Source organism: Mangifera indica, chromosome 11, assembly GCF_011075055.1.
Source record: "Mangifera indica cultivar Alphonso chromosome 11, CATAS_Mindica_2.1, whole genome shotgun sequence".
Classification (NCBI taxonomy): domain Eukaryota; kingdom Viridiplantae; phylum Streptophyta; class Magnoliopsida; order Sapindales; family Anacardiaceae; genus Mangifera; species Mangifera indica.
The window spans coordinates 8740535-8764454 of NC_058147.1; the positions used below are offsets into that span (position 1 = coordinate 8740535).

General features: G+C 30.1%; 1 protein-coding gene across 1 annotated transcript; it reads right to left on the minus strand.

Annotated features, from left to right (window-relative positions):
• Positions 1-16784: 16784 nt before the first annotated feature.
• LOC123229718 (laccase-13-like) lies at positions 16785-17673 on the minus strand. The gene is made up of 3 exons (XM_044655638.1): positions 17445-17673; positions 17243-17385; positions 16785-17126 (listed from the first exon to the last, which is right to left on the minus strand). Exons 1-3 carry the CDS (start codon positions 17671-17673, stop codon positions 16785-16787), a joined length of 714 nt encoding a protein of 237 aa, XP_044511573.1.
• Between the last annotated feature and the right edge of the window lie 6247 nt (positions 17674-23920).

Sequence of the window (23920 nt, forward strand, 5' to 3'; positions counted from 1 at the left end):
ACACCTTAGACCACCTCCTCCTCCTATACACCATGGAAATGAATTAATCCTTCCTAGTGATATAAGGAAGAACATGAAAGGGCACTAAGGAGAAATAAGGATGATGATAAGGGATTAAGAATTGAAATTCTGAAATTTAAAGGAAGTATGAGTCTCGATGATTTTGTTGATTGACTCCACAATGTTCGGTATTTTCCTTATCAACATAAGATGATCAACGTGCACATATATATATATATATAATATCATAATAATCAATCTACAATCTAACGATTTAGTGTATAACACGCTTTGAATTATTCATAATGGTCAACATAAAGAGTAGATAGCATTGATCAATCAACCACATTTTTCTTTAAAGCATAATAAGCCAAAAGGTTACCATGCTTACTTGTTTTCTGGTGTATAAGTGTTTCTTCATGTGGCTATAGTGTTTTCTAATGATCAACTGCTTCCTTCGAAAATCAATGATCTCTTCTCATTATACTCTCTTTTTGGTTGTGCAGTTGGAGGAGCAAAATAATAACAAAAAATTAGGTTAAACATTTTTTTATTTTGCCTTCTAGATGTGATGCACAAATGTGTGTAATGTCACCTAACTATAGAAATCATTTGATTTTGCCATGATTTTGATCTTATCCTCAAATTTGAAATTCGCTGACGATGCATAACCATTTATAGACCTATACACAAACATGCATCTCTCTAGAAAATCAGTATTACTTAATTAAAAATAAAGGAAAAGACTAGAATACCCTTAAGCTTACTTGTAGGTTTTACATTCCAGTCAAGCTTAGGGTTGAGGTCACATAGACGATCATGCAAACTAACACTCTTGCTTTCACTACCATATTGCATATAACTCAGAGTACAATTACATTGCACATAGCTCGATGATATGTCACACTGTTTAAAGCTCAGTAACAAGTCATACTACACATAGTTCTCATGGTACATTATTGGTGGTTTCAACTCGAAACTACTTTGATCAAAATCCATGTCATCATTCTTATAATTAGACATGCACATAAGAATTCCTATTACAAATAACTTTCATTAGGGTCTTATCATTTGTCTTCTTCATATTCATTTCTCATAGAGGTAAAAAGGTCATTACTATTACATTTTCTTGATTTGTCCAATTGTATATGAGGGAGAAGGGGTATTATCTCTTAATACATGACCATGCATGAATTGTACATAGGTATGCAAATTAAGGCAGGACACATGATTGCGTGTCCCATATAACATAGGTATGCTTTCATACCTAATTTCACACGCTCATGACATCAACCTGCATGTAATTCCTTTAATCCTAAAGATCTTGAGAAACACTTCAAGAAAGCCCATGTTCGTTTTTATATCCTTAACGGAGTTGATGATCCAAACCCCAAACAGGTTTATTTCAATCAATTGCTAGAACCATTGGGCAATGAAACCTTCAGATATCTTGAATTCCAAGGACAAACATTAGCTCAGATTTTCTCTTGTCTATCTATACTAGACTGTATTAAAACCAATTATAGCTCTTGTGCAATAAGTCCAAATATATTGCCAATATAGACAAGCTTGGCAAGTCTCTTGGTAAAACTTATGACCGTCCAGATCTGAAAATCAAATTCTCTCATAATGACAAATATTGTGATTACCAGTGTCAAAGAAATATCACAGATGATACAATCTTAAATCCAGACGTAAGTCACACTTTTTCGAACTAAGGCACCATCGAAGACATTTCTTTCGATGAAAGAAAACTTTCAAGAAAAATGATCAATGTTTCAACTGCAAGAAAAATGGTCATTTTTCTAAAAGTTTCTTTCATAAGAAATGCCAAAAATGGTCCAGCAAATTTCCCAAAATGCAAGTCTTCAAGATCATGATGTTGATTCTCTCTATTCAAAAACTGGCTCAAAGCATTCAAATCTTGAGTTCATCCTTTATAAAACTGAGCATGATTCAGACTCCCATATTGAGCCTGATCCTCCAAACTTCTATAGAGTTATAATGCCCTTTCAAAATTTGAACCATCAACAACCCCTTGTTAGGCTCAAACTTCTCCTCTGTAAGTATGACAGACCTATTAAGATAATTGTTCTCATTGATACAAGAGTAGTTTCTTTGATTTTGAAACCTAAAGTCATACCTCAGACCTACTAGAAGCCTTTCAAGCAATACTTTTGTGTTGTTAATAGTGAAGTTTTTGCCAATGAAGCAATTAGTAAAACCATTAGTATTCAACCATTCCCTTTCATCAGCATCATTCATAAATTCCTTGCCTCAAATCTACTTGGGAAAGATGCTATTATCGAATTTGATATTATCAAACCTAATATAAGTCTTTCAAGCAATACTTTTGTGTTATTAATAGTGAAGTTTTTACCAATGAAGCAATTAGCAAAACCATTAGTATTCAGCCATTCCTTTCCATCAACAACAGTTATAAATTCCTTGCCTCAAATCTGTTTGGGAAAGATGCTATTATCGAATTTGATATTATCCAGAAATTTTTAGATAAACGAATTTTCATTAAAGTTGATGGCTTGCAATATTCACAACAGTTTTTACCATGGAGGAAAATTCCCAATTATTTTGTGATCTCACCAATCCAAGCACTCCGCCAACAATTATGCATGATTCTTGTGTAAATACCCATTCAGAGTTTTTAGGCAAACGTGCAAATCCCTTATGGAAACGCCCAAAGTTCTTTATCACTTTTCCTTTTAAAAAGAATGAGGTTATCAATCCAACTAAAACCAGTCATAATGGAATGAATCTCGACCTTCTCTAACAAGTAGAACAAGAGCTTTCTCAATTAAAGCAAGAAGGTCTAATTGAGCCCACTCAATCTCCACGAGCTTGTGTTGTTTTCTATGTTAATAAAAGAGTTAAACAAATCAAAGGAAAAATAAGACTAATAATTAATTACAAACCTCTCAATAATTTTTTGCAAGACGACAAGTTCCCAATTCCTAACAAACAACACTTTTTTGCTTGACTCTTAAAAGCCAAGATCTTATCCAAGTTCTATCTCAAAGTAGGTAATTGGCAACTTGGAATCCATCCTAATGAGAGACCTAAAACTGCTTTCATATTACCTGGTCATCAATACCAATGGACCGTGATGCCTTTTGGACGCAAAACTTCCTCATCAGTATTTCAAAAGGCTATGACTAAGATTTTCCTGCCGATCTAGGAACAGGCTCTCATTTACATTGACGACATTTTGTTATTCTCTCAAACTGAAAAGGAACATGTGAATCTTTTGATCTGTTTCCATGACCTTGTCAAATCTTATGACATTATGCTTTCAGAAAGAAGATGATTCTTGGTGTAGACTCTATTGAATTTTTGGGTATGAAGATTACAAATGGAACTTATCTTCACTAGCCTCATATTGCCACCCATCTTAATGACTTTCTTGATGAAAATCTTTCGGTCAAACAAGTACAACAATTCTTAGGATAGTTAATTATGTTTTTGAGTTTTTCTCTAATCTAAGCCAACTTACCAAAACCTTATACCAGATACTCAAAAAGAGACCTTCTGCTTAGACAAAAACCCAAACCATCACAATCTAAAAATCAAAATTCCTTATTCCAAGTCTTCCTCTATTTAAAATCTCTTTCACAAGAACGAGAATCCACTAAACTAATGCAAGCAATCAATACTAGTCAACAGTCCTTCTTGAAGAAGTTTCTGGAAAAAAAATATGTGTGCAAATATAAAAGCAATCATTTCAAACCATCTAAGAAAAATTACTATTTGACCTTCAAAGAAATTCTTGTAGTAAAAAGAAGAATTGAAAAGTTTGAATTCCATCTTAGTGGATATCATTTCATTATGGAATTAGACATGATTTTTTTCCCTCTTAATATTGGTGCCTAAATCCAACAGATTGCCTAATCTATAGCTCATTAGATAAAGTCAATGGTTTTCAAATTATTCCTTTACTGTAAGATATATCAAAGGAAAAGATAATGTTGTTCCAGACGTTTTCTCCTGACTCCCCTATTAAAAATCTTATGCATTTCTCTCCTCTACTATACACATCTTAACCTACGAAAAAATAGATCCTATACCTACCTCAATGACAGACACTATTCCCCTACCTCTTGGCATACCAAACCTTTCTTTTGAGTTTCTATCTATCAAACCCTACCTTTAGATGAAACAGAAACCTTCAAATAACTAATGCTTCATTACTAGATCCTCACCATATAAGACACAGGACCCTATACTCTAGGTGAACTTGGAATACATCTAGAATTTCCTTACTTCAACTTTTTTTCAGTAAGAAACCACACAAAAGACTTTTCCTAGAATTCTCTCTTGTTTCTTTGGTATCTTTTGTCCAAATATACACTAGCCATTGAGTTCTTTGTCAACCCAATGCTTTCATGGCTTCATACTGTTAAGAATAGTCCCTTTAGTCTATAATACACCCTTTTTTGGATTTTTTTTATAGTGGTTTTACTATCTTCCTTGGTGAATTTGCATGTTTTTCCAATGCCAATTCAACACCAAAGGTTCGCAAATATGCCCATCTTCCCTATAATCTCCAAAAATACAAGACTGATTATGCTTAAGAATACTATAACTTTGAATGCATTATTGCTGAGGCTAATGCGATAATTATTCCCAAGATTTGGCCCACTCCAGTTGATGATGCCCCTTGGGAATAATTCCTAGTATCTTACACCTCTCAAATGATGAAAGCTAAAAATATCTTTTTTGAGAAAATCAATGCATACCAAAAGACATCAAGATCCACTTAGGATATGGAGATTTGTCCCTATGTTTCTTTAAACTTATCTCAATCCACATGGCAAAATCCTACCATTGAAGGAGACCTTCCTCCCATACCAATCCATCCAAATTGTCCCCCATCAACATATCCCTACTATGATCTTGATTATCTTGGATACAAATACCTACAAGAAGATTCCTATCCTGTATTCTGCACGCAAGACACCTATACTCATGAGACATATAATCCTGTCCTACACAACTTCTTTTCCTAACAAGCAAAATCTCCAGATGATTTTGATCTTGAAACTGTTGAAGCCCTTATCAATAAGGACAAACTAGATTCCCCCTTCAAAAGCAAACTGACCTTCACTTCCAAAAGCTAAGGCTCATAAGATGCCACAACTTCTCCATATACTTTTATGTAATAATGTTATGTCTTTTTTCCCTTTAATTATTGTACGCATCACTTACTAGTTGTTGCTCACATGTTTGGTGTGTAAGTTACTTTAATTATTGTACGAATGTTTGAAGGTGCGCTACTTTCCAGTTGTACTAGCCACCTCATCTCTTGTAATCATTATAAATTCTCTATAAATAAAGCTTCCCCTTCTCTAAGAATAGATATAGCTGAATAACCTAAAATCCTTAACAATCTCTACGAACATGCCTTCTCTCTCTGAGTAATTCTTTCTGAGTCAAGGGCAAAATCCTTATATCTTTGCGTATACTTTTAAGTCAAAGTCTCCTGGATTACTTTAATGAAAGTATGTTTTGTACTTGCCTTGTCTAAACAAAAATCCTACACAATAAAACTCGTTAGGTTAACCATATGACCTAATGTTCTTAAAACAAAGTAGTCCAAACACAAGTTCTACAAAAGGTTGGGTTGAGTGTGAGTTGAGCAGTTTTATAACCTATAAAAGAACCTCTTTTTACCTTAAGCCATACTAGGCAATCAGTCTTTGGTCATACCACGGGTAACAATATATTGATTTCACTACCATACTCCTTGACATACCCTAGTCTTTGTCTTTAAACTCTATGTCTTTAACCTTGGTTAACCTAATAAGCCCCCTCTTCTCTTCTTATGGTTCCACACATTTAATTTGACTGTCTGCTACTAATCAATTTTGTACTGTATTAATGATTTGTTATAGACTTTTGGAATTTATGAATTAGGATTGAAAATGTCCACAACATGTACTTGTGAAGAAAATTCAATTCACTGACATCAATCTATTATAATTAGAGTTGATAATTTTGACTCGACTTTATGGACCCTGACTCTAATAGAGAAGAAATTCTCTGATAAAAATGAGGAACAAAACTGAGACAGAGATGAAAAAAATTGTCTCAATTGGGAGCAGGTCAAGGATAGGGATACATGTGTCCCCTCCCCGCCCCATCCCGCCTTTTCCCCTCTTTTCCCTTGTCTTTGTCCCTTTATATTAATATATTTACTTAAAATACTAGCATGTCTTTATAGTTTTAGATTATTTATGAATTTTAAATTTATTTAGGTTTTTGTTGTGCATATTAAAGTGGTTAATATATTATATTTGTGGTATTTAAAATAGTGGGTTAGTTTTAATTTTACCTAATTTTGTTATTTAATATATTTATATTATGTTAGAGGGTATAAAGAAGAGATTTGTTTTTGCAGGAATGGAAAGGGGATTTTTCCTGAGAGGATGAGGAAAGGATGGAAAAAAGATTTTTCTTTATGAGGAGGGGGTGAAAAATTATTTTTATCTCTGTAACGGGAGCGGATTGAGGACAAAATTTGATATCCCTTATAGGGACAAAGACAGGGATTAAGATCCTCTGCCCACCTCCTCCCCGTTGTCATCCCTAATTATAATTAGATAAGTTCTAAGAATCAATCAAATCCAACACAATTAGTAAAATGATTCATTGTATAACTCTGTAATATTTAATGTGCCTTTTCTTTTTTAAATTTTATTATATGATAAATTTGATATTTACATATAAAAAGTTGCAGCCGGCATTGATAATTTTAACGGGCTAACGGGGGCTTATACCTATTTTTATTATTTGCCTTCACTGTCAGTAGTTATAGGGACAATACTGTATTTATACATTTTTAATATATATTATATTATATGATTGAATATTATTTTATTTTTAATTTAAAATCATCTAATCATATAATAATATAATATATGTTTACTCAATTTATATACTAAAATTGTATCCATATAATTTTTTTACGGTTTTAATAATGCAACATACCGAACTCGCTTTCAGCTACTTGCTCGGTCTCATGCATATTTATATTTGTATTTTAGTAAACCTTTATAATTAATTGACTTTGGATTTATGTAATAATCACTTACTGCAATTAAAAAAAACAATGGTCTTTGAGGTGGCTAGTTCAAACGATTATAAAGTTTAATCAAATTCTCTACGTTATGTTCACGACATGCTAACCTTTTTGAATGGATGATGGAAAATCTTAAAAGTTCTAAAGCTTAGACTATACTCATAGCTAACCTTTTTGAAATAAACATCCCAGTAGAGAGAGCCTAATTATGTTTTAATTCATCTAAAATGATAAAATATAAATAAATTAAATTTTTAGTATATTTAATTATCTAAATGATATATAAATTTATATAAATAATAGATTTTATATTAAAAAAATATAAATTAATATAATGAATATATAATGATATTAAAAAGTGTGCTATCCTAAGAAATTATATATTTAAGATATATTATAACATAGTAAAATATATATTTGAAATATATTTTAATGCAATTTAATACCCCCTCAAATTCAAATAGGTAAAATTTGCTAAATTGAGTTTGTAATGCAAATCAAGAGGTGATAGTGCCAATGATAAGATGATGATGTAAGTGTATCAAAATAATAAACTTATCTTTTCATGAAGATAATAGCGTGAACGTGCTAAACTTATAACTCATTTGCTAACGGAGATGATGATATAAGTATGTCAAACTAAAAACTTATCTTTTCACGAAGGTAAAAACATGAGTGAATCAATTTGATAAACTTATCTTTTCACTTTTCACATAAGTAAAGTTGTAAGTGAGTAAAACTGATAAACTCATATTTCCACTTTCCACATTAGTAAAAGCATGAGTGAGCCAAATTGATGAACTCATATTTCCATGTCCCACATATGTGAGGGTGTGAGTGTATCCGAACTAATGAATACTGACAAGAACACTTTGCTCTGATATTATGATAAAATATGAATAAATTAAATTTCGAGTATATTCAACTATTCGAATGATACGTAAGTTTAAACCTAACATAGATCCTATATAAGAAAATATAAATCAATATAATCAATATACAATAATATAAAAAATGATAACATACATTTATAATATCTCCTAACCAAAGAAATAATATATTTAGAATATATTCTAATCTAAAAATATATATATTTGAAATATATTCTAATATAAAATTTCAGTTTTAACATTCAAGAATCTAGTTAATCAAATAATAAAGAATCTTATTAATGAAATTTATGTATTTATTAAAAGTCTTTTAGATTTTAGATTTTAAGTTCTAAAATTTACTTTTTTTATTCAGTAAAAATTACTGAAAATAGATGACAACTTAGAAAAAAAATCAAAACCCTAATTCCAATTAAATTTAAATTTTGAGTGGTAAAATAAACGTGGATAATTTATGCTATTAAATGTTTTTTGTTCAATCATAATCGAATTCAAAGACATTCCTTTTGTTGTGCTAATATTACTATAAATTCAATTTCTTACTCATCTATATATTAAAGTCAATTTTTGGTTTTAACAGTAAAAAAAATTGAATAATACTAAACAATCATATCATTCAATCATAAATTGTCACTTCAGTTTATATAAATAAGAATGTATAATTTATTTATACGCATAATTTTATTTAAAAATTTTATATCATTTTGTGCAAATATTATAACTAGTTTGTAATTAACTATTATTTTGTCCCTACAAATCACAATATTACAATAGCACCCATGTCAAACTAAATTATGCATAATATAGTGGAGGTGTAACTATCATTTTATAAAATCTAACAAGGGGAAATAGATATTTTCCCTTATCTTGTTTCAAAAACTATCATATTCACCCCACATATTGTGAAAATATTCATAGCTCCAATAGTTTTTTAGTATGATATTTACACTCCTAATTTATTGTATTATAGCTTCGGTTCAATTCTTTAGGGTGCAACTATTATTTTTCAAATTTTGAGGGGTAAAAAAAATTTAAAAAACACCTCTAAACATTTTTCAAATTTTTAGGACCTCCCGAAAATATTTTATTAACACCCATAACATTTTCAAAAGTTATGTCTACTCATCAAAGATACAATTATATGTCATTGATATCATTTTTTATACTTATACTAATACATATTTTGTTATTATTTCTAATTGAAATTAAAATTATTAGGGTATAAAAATTATTTAATAAATTTTGGGGAAAAAAATTTATTAAGTTTGAGGATTTTCTTTTTCTTTTTAGCAATTTCATAAAAGAAATCTAATATATTTTTTTAATAATTTAACATATAAATAGAAAAATGATTTTTTTAAAATCAAAAGATGAAATATGCTATTTTGTCAAACGTTGTATGAAAAATAGTCATTTCACCTATTTATTATTTAAAAATAAAATAAAACTTTCTCTTTGTCTATCTAAATTGATCATCTTGAATTTTTTAACTTTTTATGTTTCGTATCTAAATTGTCAAACTCTCACCATTCAACCTTATCAATCCCCAACATGCGCCCCAACCTTATCAGTTTCACATCAACATGAATTATTAGGGTATCTAAATGATTTTTTTACTTTTTATATTTCACATCAACATGGCCCCTGATTATTATATATAGCATTCTATTATATACTAGGTGGCTTGCCACCACAAGAACACTTGGCATTAACAAGCCTCAATATGATTTTTGTGTGAGAAAACATTTACTACAAAATGAAGAGAGTAAAAAATATAGGCTAATGGTAGTGGCTCATGCCTACACATAACCCCCACCCGCGCGCCCGCCCGCCCTTAGCGCCCCACCCCCCCTCTTTCTCATTGTATTGAGACGATACGAAAATAGAGCATTCACTCAGAAAGCTTTATGTACATTCCCAATTTGCCTCTTTTCTTCTCTTTTGTCCAATCAATTTTGCTTATCTTTCTCTTATAAATCCTCTACATATATTTTATTATATATTTATTACACGTTATTAGTATGATCAGTTTAGGTATATCATAATCTTTTTATTATGTTGGTATGTTGTTTATATATTATAAATACGAATATCTCAATTATAATGTCCCAGTCATATTTAATTTCCGTTATATTTTTATTTAATTTTTCCATTATAATTATACCTTATTTGTAACCTGAAGTTTACAAAATTATAAATCTAGACCTAAAGTCTGGAATATTACAAATCTATACTCGAAATTCTGAATATTATATGTAACCTAAAGTTCACAAAATTATGAATCTAGACCTGCAGTCCTAAATATCATAAATCTGAATTTGAAATTTTGAGTATCATTTGTAACCCGAAATTTACAAAATCATAAATTTAGACCTGAAGTCATAAATATCATTTATAATCTGAAGTTTACAAAAATCATGAATCTGGACAAAAGTCCTGAATATTATTTTAATATTTATTTTATTATAGTAATTGTATTCAATTTATTTGAATTTTTATTTTTTTATGATAATTGTATTCAATTTACAATCTGAAGTTTGTAAAATCATGAGAAGATATATATATATGGGTCCGAAGTCCCAAGTTTCATCAAAGTTTATATTTTATACTAACTATATCATATTTGCAACCTAAAGTTTGCATAAATTGTGAAAAATATGGACTTGAAGTCCAAAATATAATCAGGAATACATATTATAATATTCTGAATACTAATTAGAAAACAAGAAGTTTTGTAAATATGAAATAATATATGAACTTGAAGTTTTTAAAAATTAGTCTCAATATTTCTCCTACAAAATAAGCTATTTTGTAAATATAAAATAATATTTGAACCTGAAGTTTGAAAAATTAACTCATATATATTGTCTACAAAACCAAAAGTTTTGTAAATATGACAATATTTGGACCTGAAATTTCTAAAATTGGATGGATAATATTAAATGGACTTTTTACATGATTCTCCATCTAGAATTTATGAGCCTTAAAAAATTAATTAAATAAAATGTCCCAGAAGGACAAATACAAGACTATTATTTTTCGGCTTGCAATCTCTGAAGGATTGCAAGCCAAAATATAGATATAATGATAAATCCATTAAATTCATGGATAAATTTGAAAGATAGATTTGAACATTAGATTCAATAATACTCTCAATAACTCTATAATTTATTATAACTGTGTGATGTTCAGAATCTTTTCCTAAATGTGAAAGATAAAATATTCTCCACATCTTATTTTATGCTCCTTAGTAGTAATATTGGAAAAAAATTCTGAATTAATATTTTCTCGTTATATATCGTTCCCTTAAGTGAATGCAACTATCAGAAGTAGTTATCATGGGTATGAGTAACTCACCCCATAAGTATTATATTGTTTCCTGAAGTGAACACAACTACTAGAAGTAGTTATTATGGGTGTGAAAAATAATTTTTGATTCAAAGATAGTTATAATAGAAAATATCAATCATACCATCAGAAGTAGACTAAGATTAAAACAAAATAAATGCAGAGTAAACCACAAAAAATTAGGTGCAATTATCAATGCCATTGGTTGTGTACCTATAGTACACACAAACATTGAGTGGATCTATATTAAGCACCCATAAAAATTTACTTTTTAATAAGTTAGATTTTGTCGATCTAATGAATTTTGATATTTCAAATCCTTTTTTAAAGAATAAAAATATGGATCTATTGAATAGTGACAAGGATGCCCAAAATTTTTATAATTATAATCCATCATATAATACTTATTGTGGAGTCATATTTTGTATTTTATTATCATATTCTCTTTCCTTTTAATATTTTGTACGTTATAACTAACGTAAGTTTTAAATGAAAGAAAATGGACTCTAAAATTGAAGCGTTGACTTCAAAAACTAATAAAGAAGACATGTATTTGGTGGATAGTACAACAACGCACACAATTCGCAAAGAAAAGAAATTTTTCTTAACTTATGTATTGATTGAAGCTAAAGTAAATACTATATCAGGATCAATAAATATGATTAAACGCTCCAAAAGAGCCATAATTTTATTGAAAAATGGGACCAAAATGAAGCATCAATGATGCATTATATTCAAATAGATTTAGAAGAAATCTACTTAGTTTTAAAGATATACGAAAAAATGGTTATCATCTTGAAACCATGAGTAAAAATTGTACAAAATTCATCTGTATAACTGATAATGCCTCTGGAAAAAGGCTTATACTAGAAAAATTATCTATTTTATCGTCTGGATTATATTATACAATCATAAAGGTAATTAAAACTTATATAGTATCGAACCAGAAGTTCTTTGATCTAAAAATATTTATGTGTTAGCATGATCATTTAGGCCACCCAAGATCTATAATGATGCATAAGATTATTGAAAATTCACAAGGAAATACATTAAAGAATCATAAAATTTTATTATCAGGTGAAAAATTCTACGCAGCGTATTTTCAAGGCAAATTAATAATAAAACCATTTCTCTCTAAAATTGGAGTTGAATATCTATCATTCCTGTGAATGATTCAAGGAGATATATTTAGACCCATTCATCCATCAAGTGGGTCATTTCATTATTTTATGGTCTTAATTTATACATTTACACGATGGTCTCATGTTTGTTTATTGTTTACTCAAAATATTGCATTTGCTAAACTATTAGCACAAATTATAAAATTAAAGGCATATTTCACAGATTATTCGATCAAGTCGATATGGCTAGATAATGCTGGTGAAGTTACATCCAAAATATTTGATAATTATTGCATATCTATGGGGATTGAGGTTGAATATCTAGTTTCGCTTGTCCATACACAGAATGAATTAGTTGAGTCTCTTATCAAACAACTACAGGTAATTACACATACCTTATTACTAAAAGTCAATTACCTACTTCTATATGGAGACATGCTATATTATATGTTACAACGTTAATTTGCTTGCGACCTTCTTCTTATCATTAATATTCTCCCCTATAATTGGTTCTTGGTCACCAACCTGATATATCTCATTTGAGAATATTTGGTTGTGCTATATATGTTCCTATTACATCTCCTCAACGTACAAAAATGGGACTCTAACGTTGTTTGAAAATTTATATTGGATATAATTCACTATCTATTATTAGGTATCTGGAACTAGGTATCTGGAACTATTAATAAGTGATCTTTTTACTACACGATTTACAGATTATCACTTTGATGAGACAACATTCTTGTCTTTAAGGGAAAAGAAAATGCCTTTTGAAGTTATGCATAAACTTACTTGGTTGCACCTACCATGTCTCATTTAGATCCTCACACATTCCAAAGTGAAACTAAAGTATAAAGGATAGTGTGTTTACAAATTATTGTCAACCAAATGCTTGATGCATTTGTAGATACGACAAAAGTGACAAGATCACATATTCTAGCTGCTAATGCACCAGCAAGAATTAATGTGATTGCTGAACAGTTCATTTAAGCCATGACTGATCAATCACGTCATGTCAGAAGTGTGGTAGACTTGTTGGATTGAATGACACTATTCTTCAAAAAAGGTCAGAATAAGGATTTGTTATTATAGCAGTTTATATTGATGATATGAATTTACTTGAGACTCCTAAAGAGCTCTTCAAAACTATTGAATATCTGAAAAAAGAATTTAAAATGAAGGATTTGGGAAAAACAAAATATTGTTTCAGCCTGCAGATCGAGCACAATTGAAATGGAATACTTATCCATCAATTAGCGTATATTGAAAAATTATAAAACGTTTTAATATGGATAAGGCTTATCCTTTGAGCACTATAATAGTTGTTCGGCCTTTTGATCCGAAAAAGGATTTATTTCGTCCTAAAGAAAAAGATGAAAAGATACTTGATCTTGAAGTACCATATCTTAATGCTATTAGAATCTTATTATATTTAACTTAATGTACTAGACCGGATATATCCTTCGTAGTTAATTTATTAGCCAATTTAGCTCTGTACCAACCTGTTGCCACTGGAACGGAATCAAACATATACTCTGTTGTCTATGTGGAATTAAAGATTTGGGATTATTCTATTTTGTGAAATCCCCTAAAAATCCTAATTTGGTTAGATATGCAGATGTTGGTTATCTTTCTGACCCCCATAAGGCCTGTTCACAAACGGGTATGTTTTCACTTATAATGACATAGTAATATCATAACACTCCACCAAACAAACCTTGGTTGCAACTTCTTTAAATCATTCAGAAATTTTAGCTCTCTATGAAGCCAACCGAGAATGCATATAGTTATAGTCTATCATCCATCATATCCGAAATGCATGCAGTCTTCCTTCTACAACAAACACTCTTTCTATATTATATAAAGATATTGTAGTATGTATTGTCCAAATTAGATGTGGATACATTAAAGAAGACAGAACTAAATATATCTCACCAAAGTTCTTTTATACTTATAAGTTCCAGTAGAGTAGAAAGATTGATGTCAAGCAAATAAAATCCAATGAGAATCTTGCAGATTTGTTCACTAAGATACTACCAACATTAACATTTGAGAAGTTAGTGTATAACATTGGTATGCGGCGACTCAACAAGTAATCAAATTAATCCCACTACAAACAGGAGGAGTATTTATAAGGCAAATTTTTGAAGTTTATCACATATTGGACAAAAGGTACACTATACTCTTTTTTCCTTTCACTAGGTTTTGTTCCACTGGATTTTCCTTTGTAAAATTAATATAATTATCAGTAAGTAGTAGAAATCCAAGAGAAAGTATTATATACTAGGTGGCTTCGCACCACAAGGACACTTGGCATCAACAAGCCTCTATATATGACTTTTGTGTGTGAAAACATTTACTACAAAATGGAGTGAGTCAAAAATATAGGCTAATGGTAGTGGCTCATGCCTATATATACCACCTCCACTAGCAGCATCACCCCCCCCCCCCCCCCCCCCCCCCCCCCCCCCTTTCTCTTTGTATTGAGATGATCCGAAAATAGAGAATTAACTCAAAAAGCTTTATGTACATTCCTAATTTGCCCCTCTTCCTCTCTTTTGTCCAATCAATTCTTGCTTATCTTTCTCTTTTAAATCCTTTGCATATATTTTATTATATATTTATAACACATTCAACCCTTTTGGTTTTTATTCTCATTTTCTCTCATACAATCAAATCAAGATCTTCTTTCTTCGCTTTTTTCTTCGTTTCACATAGCCTAGCTAGGCTCAGACATTTTACATAAAGAAACACAAAATGTGGGGTCAGACATTAAAATATATTTCGAATATATATTTTTTATATTAAAATATATTCTTAAATATATTATTTTTAGCTTAATCGATATTCTTAAATACATATTTTTCTTTTTTATATTATTATATATTGATTTATATTTTTTATATAGGATCAATGATAGGAATAAATTCATGTATCATTCATACAATTGAATATACTTAAAATACAATTTTTTCACATTTTATTATGACATCAAAGCTGAGCATTCCTGTCCGTATTCACAAAATAAGTTTATTAATTTGATTCACTCACGTCTTTATTTTCATGAAAAGATGAGTTTTTAGTTTGACGTACTCACACCACCACCTTTATTTAAAGATGAGTTTTTAGTTTGACATGCTCACGCCATCATCTTTATGGAAATACAAGTTTATTAGTTTGGTATACTCATATCATCATCTTGTTAGTGACACCATCACCTCTTGATTTGTATTATAAACTCAATTCAACAAATTTTTTGCCTACTTGAATTTAAGGGGCATTAGAAGATGTTTTGATATATTTCAAATATATATTTTCTATGTTAAAATATATTTTAAAGATATGATTTATAGGCAATCAGATATTCTAAATATTTGTTTTCTTATTTTACATTATTATATATTAATTATATTAATTTATATTTTCTTATATAATACCTATGATATATAAATTTATATATAATTTAGATAGTTGAATATATCTTAAATACAATTTATTTACATTCCATCAATCCAGACATTCATAAGACCCTAACAACATTGATTTCTATTTCTAAGAACTATCAAACCCTTGCTCTTCTTATCTAAACTAGTTGATCTTTAAAACCCAAAACAGATAACAAACGACTTTTGGAAACTTAATCTTTCGTTTGTAAAGGAGCCTTCTACTTAACACCTCTGCAACATTTTAGTTAACGGACGTAACATACTTTTGAAAAACTTAACACTTGAAACATTCTTAATCTTTATTTCACAAAAAAAAAAAAATCTGAATTAAAGTTGTTACAGTTAGCACTAAGGAGTCTTTATTTCGGTGAATTAAAGTTGGCAAAATCTGAAAAATAGGTCCAAAGGAACTTTTAGGTTAAGTGAAGTTGGGAAAATTGTGTATGTTCCTAAAACGAAAAATACAAATTATTTATGAATAAATAGTATTAAATAAGATCTGTCAATAATTATATTCCATTTTATTCAAGCTAAAATTGTTCCCAAAAGACATTAATTCTTGAAATCTTTTGGTACACTGCAAGTCCAATGCCTTTATAGACTACTTAAACACAAGCAAATCTATAATAAAAATATGAATAACTAGGAACAAGGCGGCATGTAAGTAGAAGGTGGCAGCGTCGACGTTTCTGTAGTAGACCCGTTCTTTACAATAAGAACTGTATCCATTCCCCAGGTTGCATGCCTTTCCAAATGACAATGCATAAACCAAACTCCTGTTGTAAATTAAATTCATCAACAACAAATGACAAAAAGAGAAGTATTGTCAGCAAAAGTTTAGAAGGAAACATGAGAAAAACTTACAGGGACAGTCTTAACTTTTTTATTAAACAACTTGAATTGTAGCCCATCCATTCTTAGGAAGATTAATGGTGTTAACTTCGGGTGGATCAACCAAATTATAAGTGAGTGGATGAGTCACATTGCCGAAATTCCCTGAGCCTGTGCCTACGAGATAGAAGCTGAAACCATGTAAATGCAATGGATCACTTGAAGCAGAGCCGAGAATAGTCCCTTGGTACACAATTTCAACAGCTTCACCATAATCAATCATCCTAGCCTTTGTCCCTTGGGCTGTGTACGCTGATACGTTCGACACATCTCCTGTGAAGTTGAAAAAAAAGGGTGGCACACTTGGGAAATCTCTGTCGAAAATATTATTCAACTCCTACAAGAAGCATTGTGCTTTTAGAATATCGCAAAATTGACTAACATAATGTAAATAATTTAAAGCTCTTACCCGTAGTATGCTTGCAGTATATCAACCAGAGTATCGAAACTAACATTATTTAAGCTGGCAGCTGTCCTATAACCGGAATTGGTTTCACACGAGCTGTTGGGACATAAGGTGATATTTTTTGGAACATCGATGGGATATTCATTATTTGCTAGGCCTTTTATGCTTCCAGTGAAGTTTTGTGCGGCATCTATGTCATTGTAAGGAGGAAGAGTTGGAAGAAAGGGGATGAAGGGGCGGAATAATTGCCTTCATATTGAACAATTGCGGTGGCGGTGGAGTTGGGAAATGTGACAACACTATCACGGAAAGGAGAAGAAGCCATGTAGTAGTGGCTGAGATTTTGGTTTGCTGTGAACAAAATGTCCATTGTTTGTCCAGGAGTGATCATTATATAAGTGGTGTTTATTGGTTTTATGTACGCTGCAACAACTGTGAGGCTGTAGTTGGCGATTCCGAAAAATTGTTCTTCATTCATCACAGCGTTCACAATACGAAGAAGATAAGTTTTATTGTTTTTAACTCAGAGGCGATAGGTTGTCTCTGCAATTTAAGTGAAATGTTGTATTGTTTTCTAGTTTCACTTCGCATATTCATCTTCACGATTTGTTGACTTTTTAAAATATTTATTTTATTTATGTGTTACATTATTATAGATTTTTTTGTTTTCAAATTAATATTAAGAAATTGCCTTTAACGTCTACTTTTAAACTGTTATTGTTAAACAAAATTAATTAGTAACATGTTTTTAAATCCTATATAAATAAAAATATATAACAAATGCAGAATATCTAATGGTGCACCAAAAGACGTATATGGGCGGTGCTGGCCTAAAAGAAAATGCAATGGCAATTAATACATTTTTTAAACCCTTAAAATTTATTTTTCCAATGTATTTTAGTCATTTTAGCACTCATTGTAAACGGTGATTAATTGTTTTGTCTTTTCCCACGTAACGTTAGTCGTTTATTAAGAAAAAAAACTCGTTAAATCAGGCAAATCAACTATATAACAATTAATCACATTCTTCTAATTAAACAAGCTTATTAATCAAAAAAGGTAATCATCCTTTAATTCTGAATGAATCCTAAGTAGAGATTAGGGAAAAACTACCATTGAAGTTTATACTGTCTCTTAGAATAAAGCTCTTAACAACCAATATGATTTTAAATCAATCAATTTTAACTTTGGAGTCTTTCTTGGTCTTAAAAACTTCTTTACAACCGTTTGGTCTAACCGCATCAGAGAGCTCTGGTAGATCCCATGTATCATTGTCACTCATAGATTGTATTTCTTCTTTCATAGCCTCAAATCATTTATTTGACTATAGGCAAGAAATGGGCTCCTTAAAATTTACAAGATCTACAATCTAGCCAATATCATAATCAGACTCACCAAGATAGACATAATAATCACAAAAATTGTTGGTCATCTCTGTCTAGCTGAAATTCTAACTAGAATTATAACTATGGGCTCATCAGGTACAATACCAGATACAAATAGCTAAACTAATGCAAGATCTGAAACAACATCATTAGTGGTGGCATCATTTTGAATAGGTTCATAGTCTAAAAGATTCCCTAAAATTTGTCGTTTGGGCTCCTCAATAGAAGCAAATAAAACACCACTATATGCATTGGTCAATGGCTCCAACCTAGATGGACCTTCTTCAAATTCCTTTAATGGTTGAGAGTTGCTACCTTCTACTGAATCAAGCTCAAGAAATTTAGTGGTTATTCACTCAACCACTTTTGTGTTATGAAAAGAGCAATAAAATCTGTATCATTTGAAACGTTCAAGATAATCAATAAAATATCCCTGAATAGTCCTAGGATCCAATTTCTTCTAATTAGGATTATAAACCCTTACTTCGGTGGGACAACCCTAATGTAAACATGTCTCAAACTAGGTTTTTCTCCTGTCTAAAGCTCAAAAAGAGTATTGTGTACTGATTTTGAAGAAACCTTATCTAGAATGTATAATGCAACCTTAATAGCTTTACCCCATAAATACTCTGACAAATTAAATCTACATATCATACTTCTTATCATATACTTAAGGGTGTCATTAACTTCTCAGCTACACCATTTTTTTCAAAAGTCTCAGATATATTGTATTGAGGAACAATTTCACATTCCTAAAAATACTTTAAAAAAGACCCATTTGTTACCCTAAATCAGTGTATTTGTCATAATATTCTCCACCTTGATCAGACCTCATATCCTTGATGATTTTTCTTATTTGTTTCTCTGATTCTACCTTAAAAATCTTGAACTTCTCAAAAACACTAGATTTCTACTCTAATAAAAAAAAAACATACCTATATCCATAAGAGCCATAAATAAAGGTGATTAAATACTTATTGTCATATAAGGTGGATGAACAAGGGTCACTAATATTTGTATGAATGAGCTCTAAAAGCTCATTACTCCTGGTTAAACTATATTTCTTAGTCTGTGTCAATTTTTCCCTTATACAATCAACATAGGTCTCCAAATCTTAAAAATCTAGAAGCAGAAAAATTTCATCTTTAATCAATCTATCTACTCTCTTTTAAAAAATATGTCTTAGCCTTATGTGTCATAATAAGACTGACTTCTCTGTAATAAAAAAACTCTTAATACCAATATTCAAAGAATAATAAACACTATTTAGAACCAAACAAAATTTATATAAACTATAAAAAAAACTGTCAATAATGAAATAAAAATTAAATTCCTTCTAAAATAGGGTACATAAAAACAGATTGTCAAACATAGTTCAAAACCAATCTCTAATAATAACTTAAGCGTTCTGACATAAATGATATCTACATCAACATCATTTCCTACTTTGAGTTTGGCTTTTCTATCGTTTGCACTGGTTGATTAGGCCTTTGTTTTTTCTTTTTATTATCCAACCATGTTTTGAACTTCTTATAGTTTGTCTTCATATGACCCTTTTTCTTGCAAAAAAAGCATTTATCCTTAATTCTTACTTTCATCTGAGACTGATCCGAATCCTTTCTTTTAAAATTGCATGTATTCTTAGGAACATGAAACTTATATTTCTTATTCTACCATTTCCCCTTAGATTGGCTCTTAGACATACCAACCATATTCATTGTTTCCAACTTCTCTGACTTCAGTTTCTCTTCTTTAGCTACACATCTAGTAATCAGGTTATTAATAGTCCAATTCTCTCTTATAGTATTATAAACTGTTTTAATCTGACTAAATTCTATCAGTAAAGAATTGAAGGTATAATAGACAATACAATTGTCATTAAGGGGCATATTATAATTTTTGAACTTTGATTGTATCCCCACAATCTTCAAAATAAATTCTCTAACTTTTTAAAGTTGTCATATCTAGCATCTAACAACTCACTCATTAAATGGGAAGTTTTATCATGATCGAAAATTTGATATCTCTGACTAATGATATCAAGAAATTATCTGGTATTTATTAACTCTAGCAAGCTATTCAAAAGATACTCAACAATAGTCCTTTTCATAGCAATAATACTATGCATGTTAGATCTTTTCCATTTAGCATAATGCTTTTTCTCAGTAGTGGAACTCTCATCAGTGGATCTTAGAGTTCATCTACTCATGAGGTCATATCAATATCAATAATACCTAGTGAAAATTCTATATCAATAGTAACATTGTTATTGTTCACTGTAATAGTAACTAAATTCACAAATAAACAGTTCAACTGATTAATAATATAGACAATTAACCAATTAGAATAGCCTTAAAACCTTATAAGCTATTCTAAAATAGGATCATTGTTGCATCATCATAAACTCTCATTTGAATAAAGAATATAACGTGCTATTATAATTCCAAAGTATAAGGTTATAAAAGTATATGAAGATCTTATGAAAAATTGATTTTCAAAAGAAATATCTCTTTTGGGCAGACAATCTTTCTAAACCAATGTTCATCCTCCCTTTAATGAAAAGCACATGTCGATTGAATAAATACAACCACCTTTGAGTTTATTGGATTTATTTATGACCATGGACAATGTATTTTATATATTTAACCTTATGCTATCATTAGTTTTCATACACACAATAACCCCCTTTTGGACAGGAAATTACATGTAATATAACTAAACAATGTATCATTATCAGATAGAATATTTCATGAGTTTCGATGAATGCACCACTTTGACGGTTAAACATTCTAACAACCTATTAATTTATTTCTATAATACTAAGTAAAATTGTCTCAACAAAGATTTCATAAGATATTGACCATTATTATTTATGACAATCTTACAAAGCAAAACCGCATTAAACACAATGAACAAAACAACCATTTTGGAACTTTAACTCTCAAATTGCAATAATTATGTCATAGATATATCATATATGTGTTCCAAATGAAATATAACACAATAAAACATGCATTTGCATATTCAGAACACAAATAAACACCCTAACACGTTGGAAAACATTGTCACGCATCGAAAAAATGTGCGCACATGTTGTCACGCTCTCATATGTACTATGGGCCAACATGTAGAGCTAGGGGTGGTTCAGGTTTACCTAGTTTTTGAGTCAACCCATTGATTAACTGGGTTTACCTATAGGTCAATCAACTAGTTCACTATTGACCCCAGTAATTAGGTTTTCCCAACTTGATTATAGCATGCGAGTCATTAAGAACCATAACTGCTACCCAACGACATCAATGTTAAATTTAGTTGTTCTGATCAATGATCGGTGTGGCAACCGTGGTGGAAATGATCCCTGGATGACACCAACTCCAACTACAGTAGTTTTGGTCGATGATGATAAGTGCATAAGTTGAAATTGACACTTCACCGGGACGGTTACCCAAATGGATTCAAGGCTTATTTCAGTTGATTTTTGATCGATTTTTGTCCAAAAACATGTTTAAAAGCATTTACAATTAATAACGAATATAAACATATGATTTCTATACCCAATTATCAACAATTTGACAAAATTTTCCAATATCCTAAGTCAAGAACTAAGCCAAAATTATACAGTTTGCACAAATTAATAGGTTTAATAGTCTAAATATGATGCTCTAATACCAAATGTAGGTAGAAAAAGTAATTTAATACCAATAGTAAAATTATAGAACATTGAACTTTTGCCCAAATTCATAATTTTAACAAATTAGGCTATGAAACATTGTAATTAGAACATTAAGAACATAGAAAAACCTATTTTTGTCATCCTGTTGATCAAGAGAAGATTGAATATCAATCTCAGAGCAAAATCTTCCTCCCTAGGTTTTGTAGAACGCATTTGTAGAATGATGTTGTCAAATAAGCCGACGTCCTTTTATATTAAACAAGGGGGGACCTTGTCTGTTTTATTAATTACTGAAAGGGTAGAATGGTCAATTGAATTCTCCTATAAAAAACTCAATAACCTTATATCAACACACACTTTTAACCTAAAATTAATAATTACAACATAAAGTATATCAACCCACTTCTAAATGATTACAGCAAACCCATAAATTAAGAACTTTTTAGACTACACAATCATCCAGTTTTAGTAAACAATAAAAAAAATATTTAATCAGTATATGTCCACATTACTTATATTCTCATGCCCAATTTGGTTTCTTACAATGCAAGATTCATAATAATCATTTCCACTCACACACTGGCCATTAGATTCTACAACTTCTACCAATAAGGATCTCTCCTTCATCTAGGGATCCAGAACCAAGCCAATCGAGAAGTGCAAAAAATCTCCTCTCATATGAATTTGAATGGAAATGTAATCTATTACATCTATATGGCAGACAATGCAATTGAATGTTAATAAGGGCTATTGAACCTTTTATCATCCTTAAACTAACTTAAGAAGTGAGAGTTTCACTCACGTTTCCCACCTCCAATTTATTTTCTAACCAATATGAGATTCTCATTAATAAACATAGTTACAAAGTTTTATCAAATTATCTACTTAATTAGTGAATTATTTAAATATTGATCAAAATATATTCAACTGCAAAATGTTAAAATATGCTGTTAAAACTTTTATGGTGTAATTCTTCTCTCAACAATTTTGTTTTATTATTGGATTTTTCTTTCAACTGATGAGGTGGTGATAATTCCTTTTACTTTTAGCAGACATGATAAATAAATAAAAAACTTTATCCTTACTGAAATAGGATGTGGGGCTTATTTAGAAAATGGGCAGGACTTATTTCACATCAATCAAGAACCAAAAAATAATAATAAAACAAAATAAAATTGACTTCAGCTATAAAAAGAATCATTCATCTCAAACAACATTTATTTTAATAGATTATATATGGAGCATTAGAGTCTTACATTGGATGACCCGAATTCCCTACCAGGGGTTGAGCTTTATAAAACTAATTAAAAAAATAGCTCTTTAATTCTGTCAAGTTGTTTATCACAAAGATTTATATGGTTGACTTTTGGGTTAGCCCTACCATTCGCTGTATGTGAGAATGATGTGTAAGAATAAGACTTTATCAATATGATATTCATTAATTTCATTCTTATTCTCCCGGGGAACGAAATAGAATTATAATGACGATTTAGTCCATAATTCTTAACAAAGGATTGTCCTCTTAACAATTTATGACATTGATCTGATTCCTTTACTAATTAATGTAGAATATATATATGAAGTAGAAGAAGTTGTTTAAATTATATTGAATAGCTTATAAATTTAAACACTGAGAGAGTATTTCATTAATAAAAAAAAAAAGATGG

Bases quoted from the DNA above. Each gene is read 5' to 3' on its own strand.
- LOC123229718 (XM_044655638.1), bottom strand. From the start codon at position 17,673: ATGAATGAAGAACAATTTTTCGGAATCGCCAACTACAGCCTCACAGTT. The intron at 17,386-17,444 runs GCAATTATTCCG...ACAATGACATAG, and splicing joins CGCAATTGTTCAATATGAAG to ATGCCGCACAAAACTTCACT. The intron at 17,127-17,242 runs GTTAGTTTCGAT...TGCTTCTTGTAG, and splicing joins CAGCTGCCAGCTTAAATAAT to GAGTTGAATAATATTTTCGA.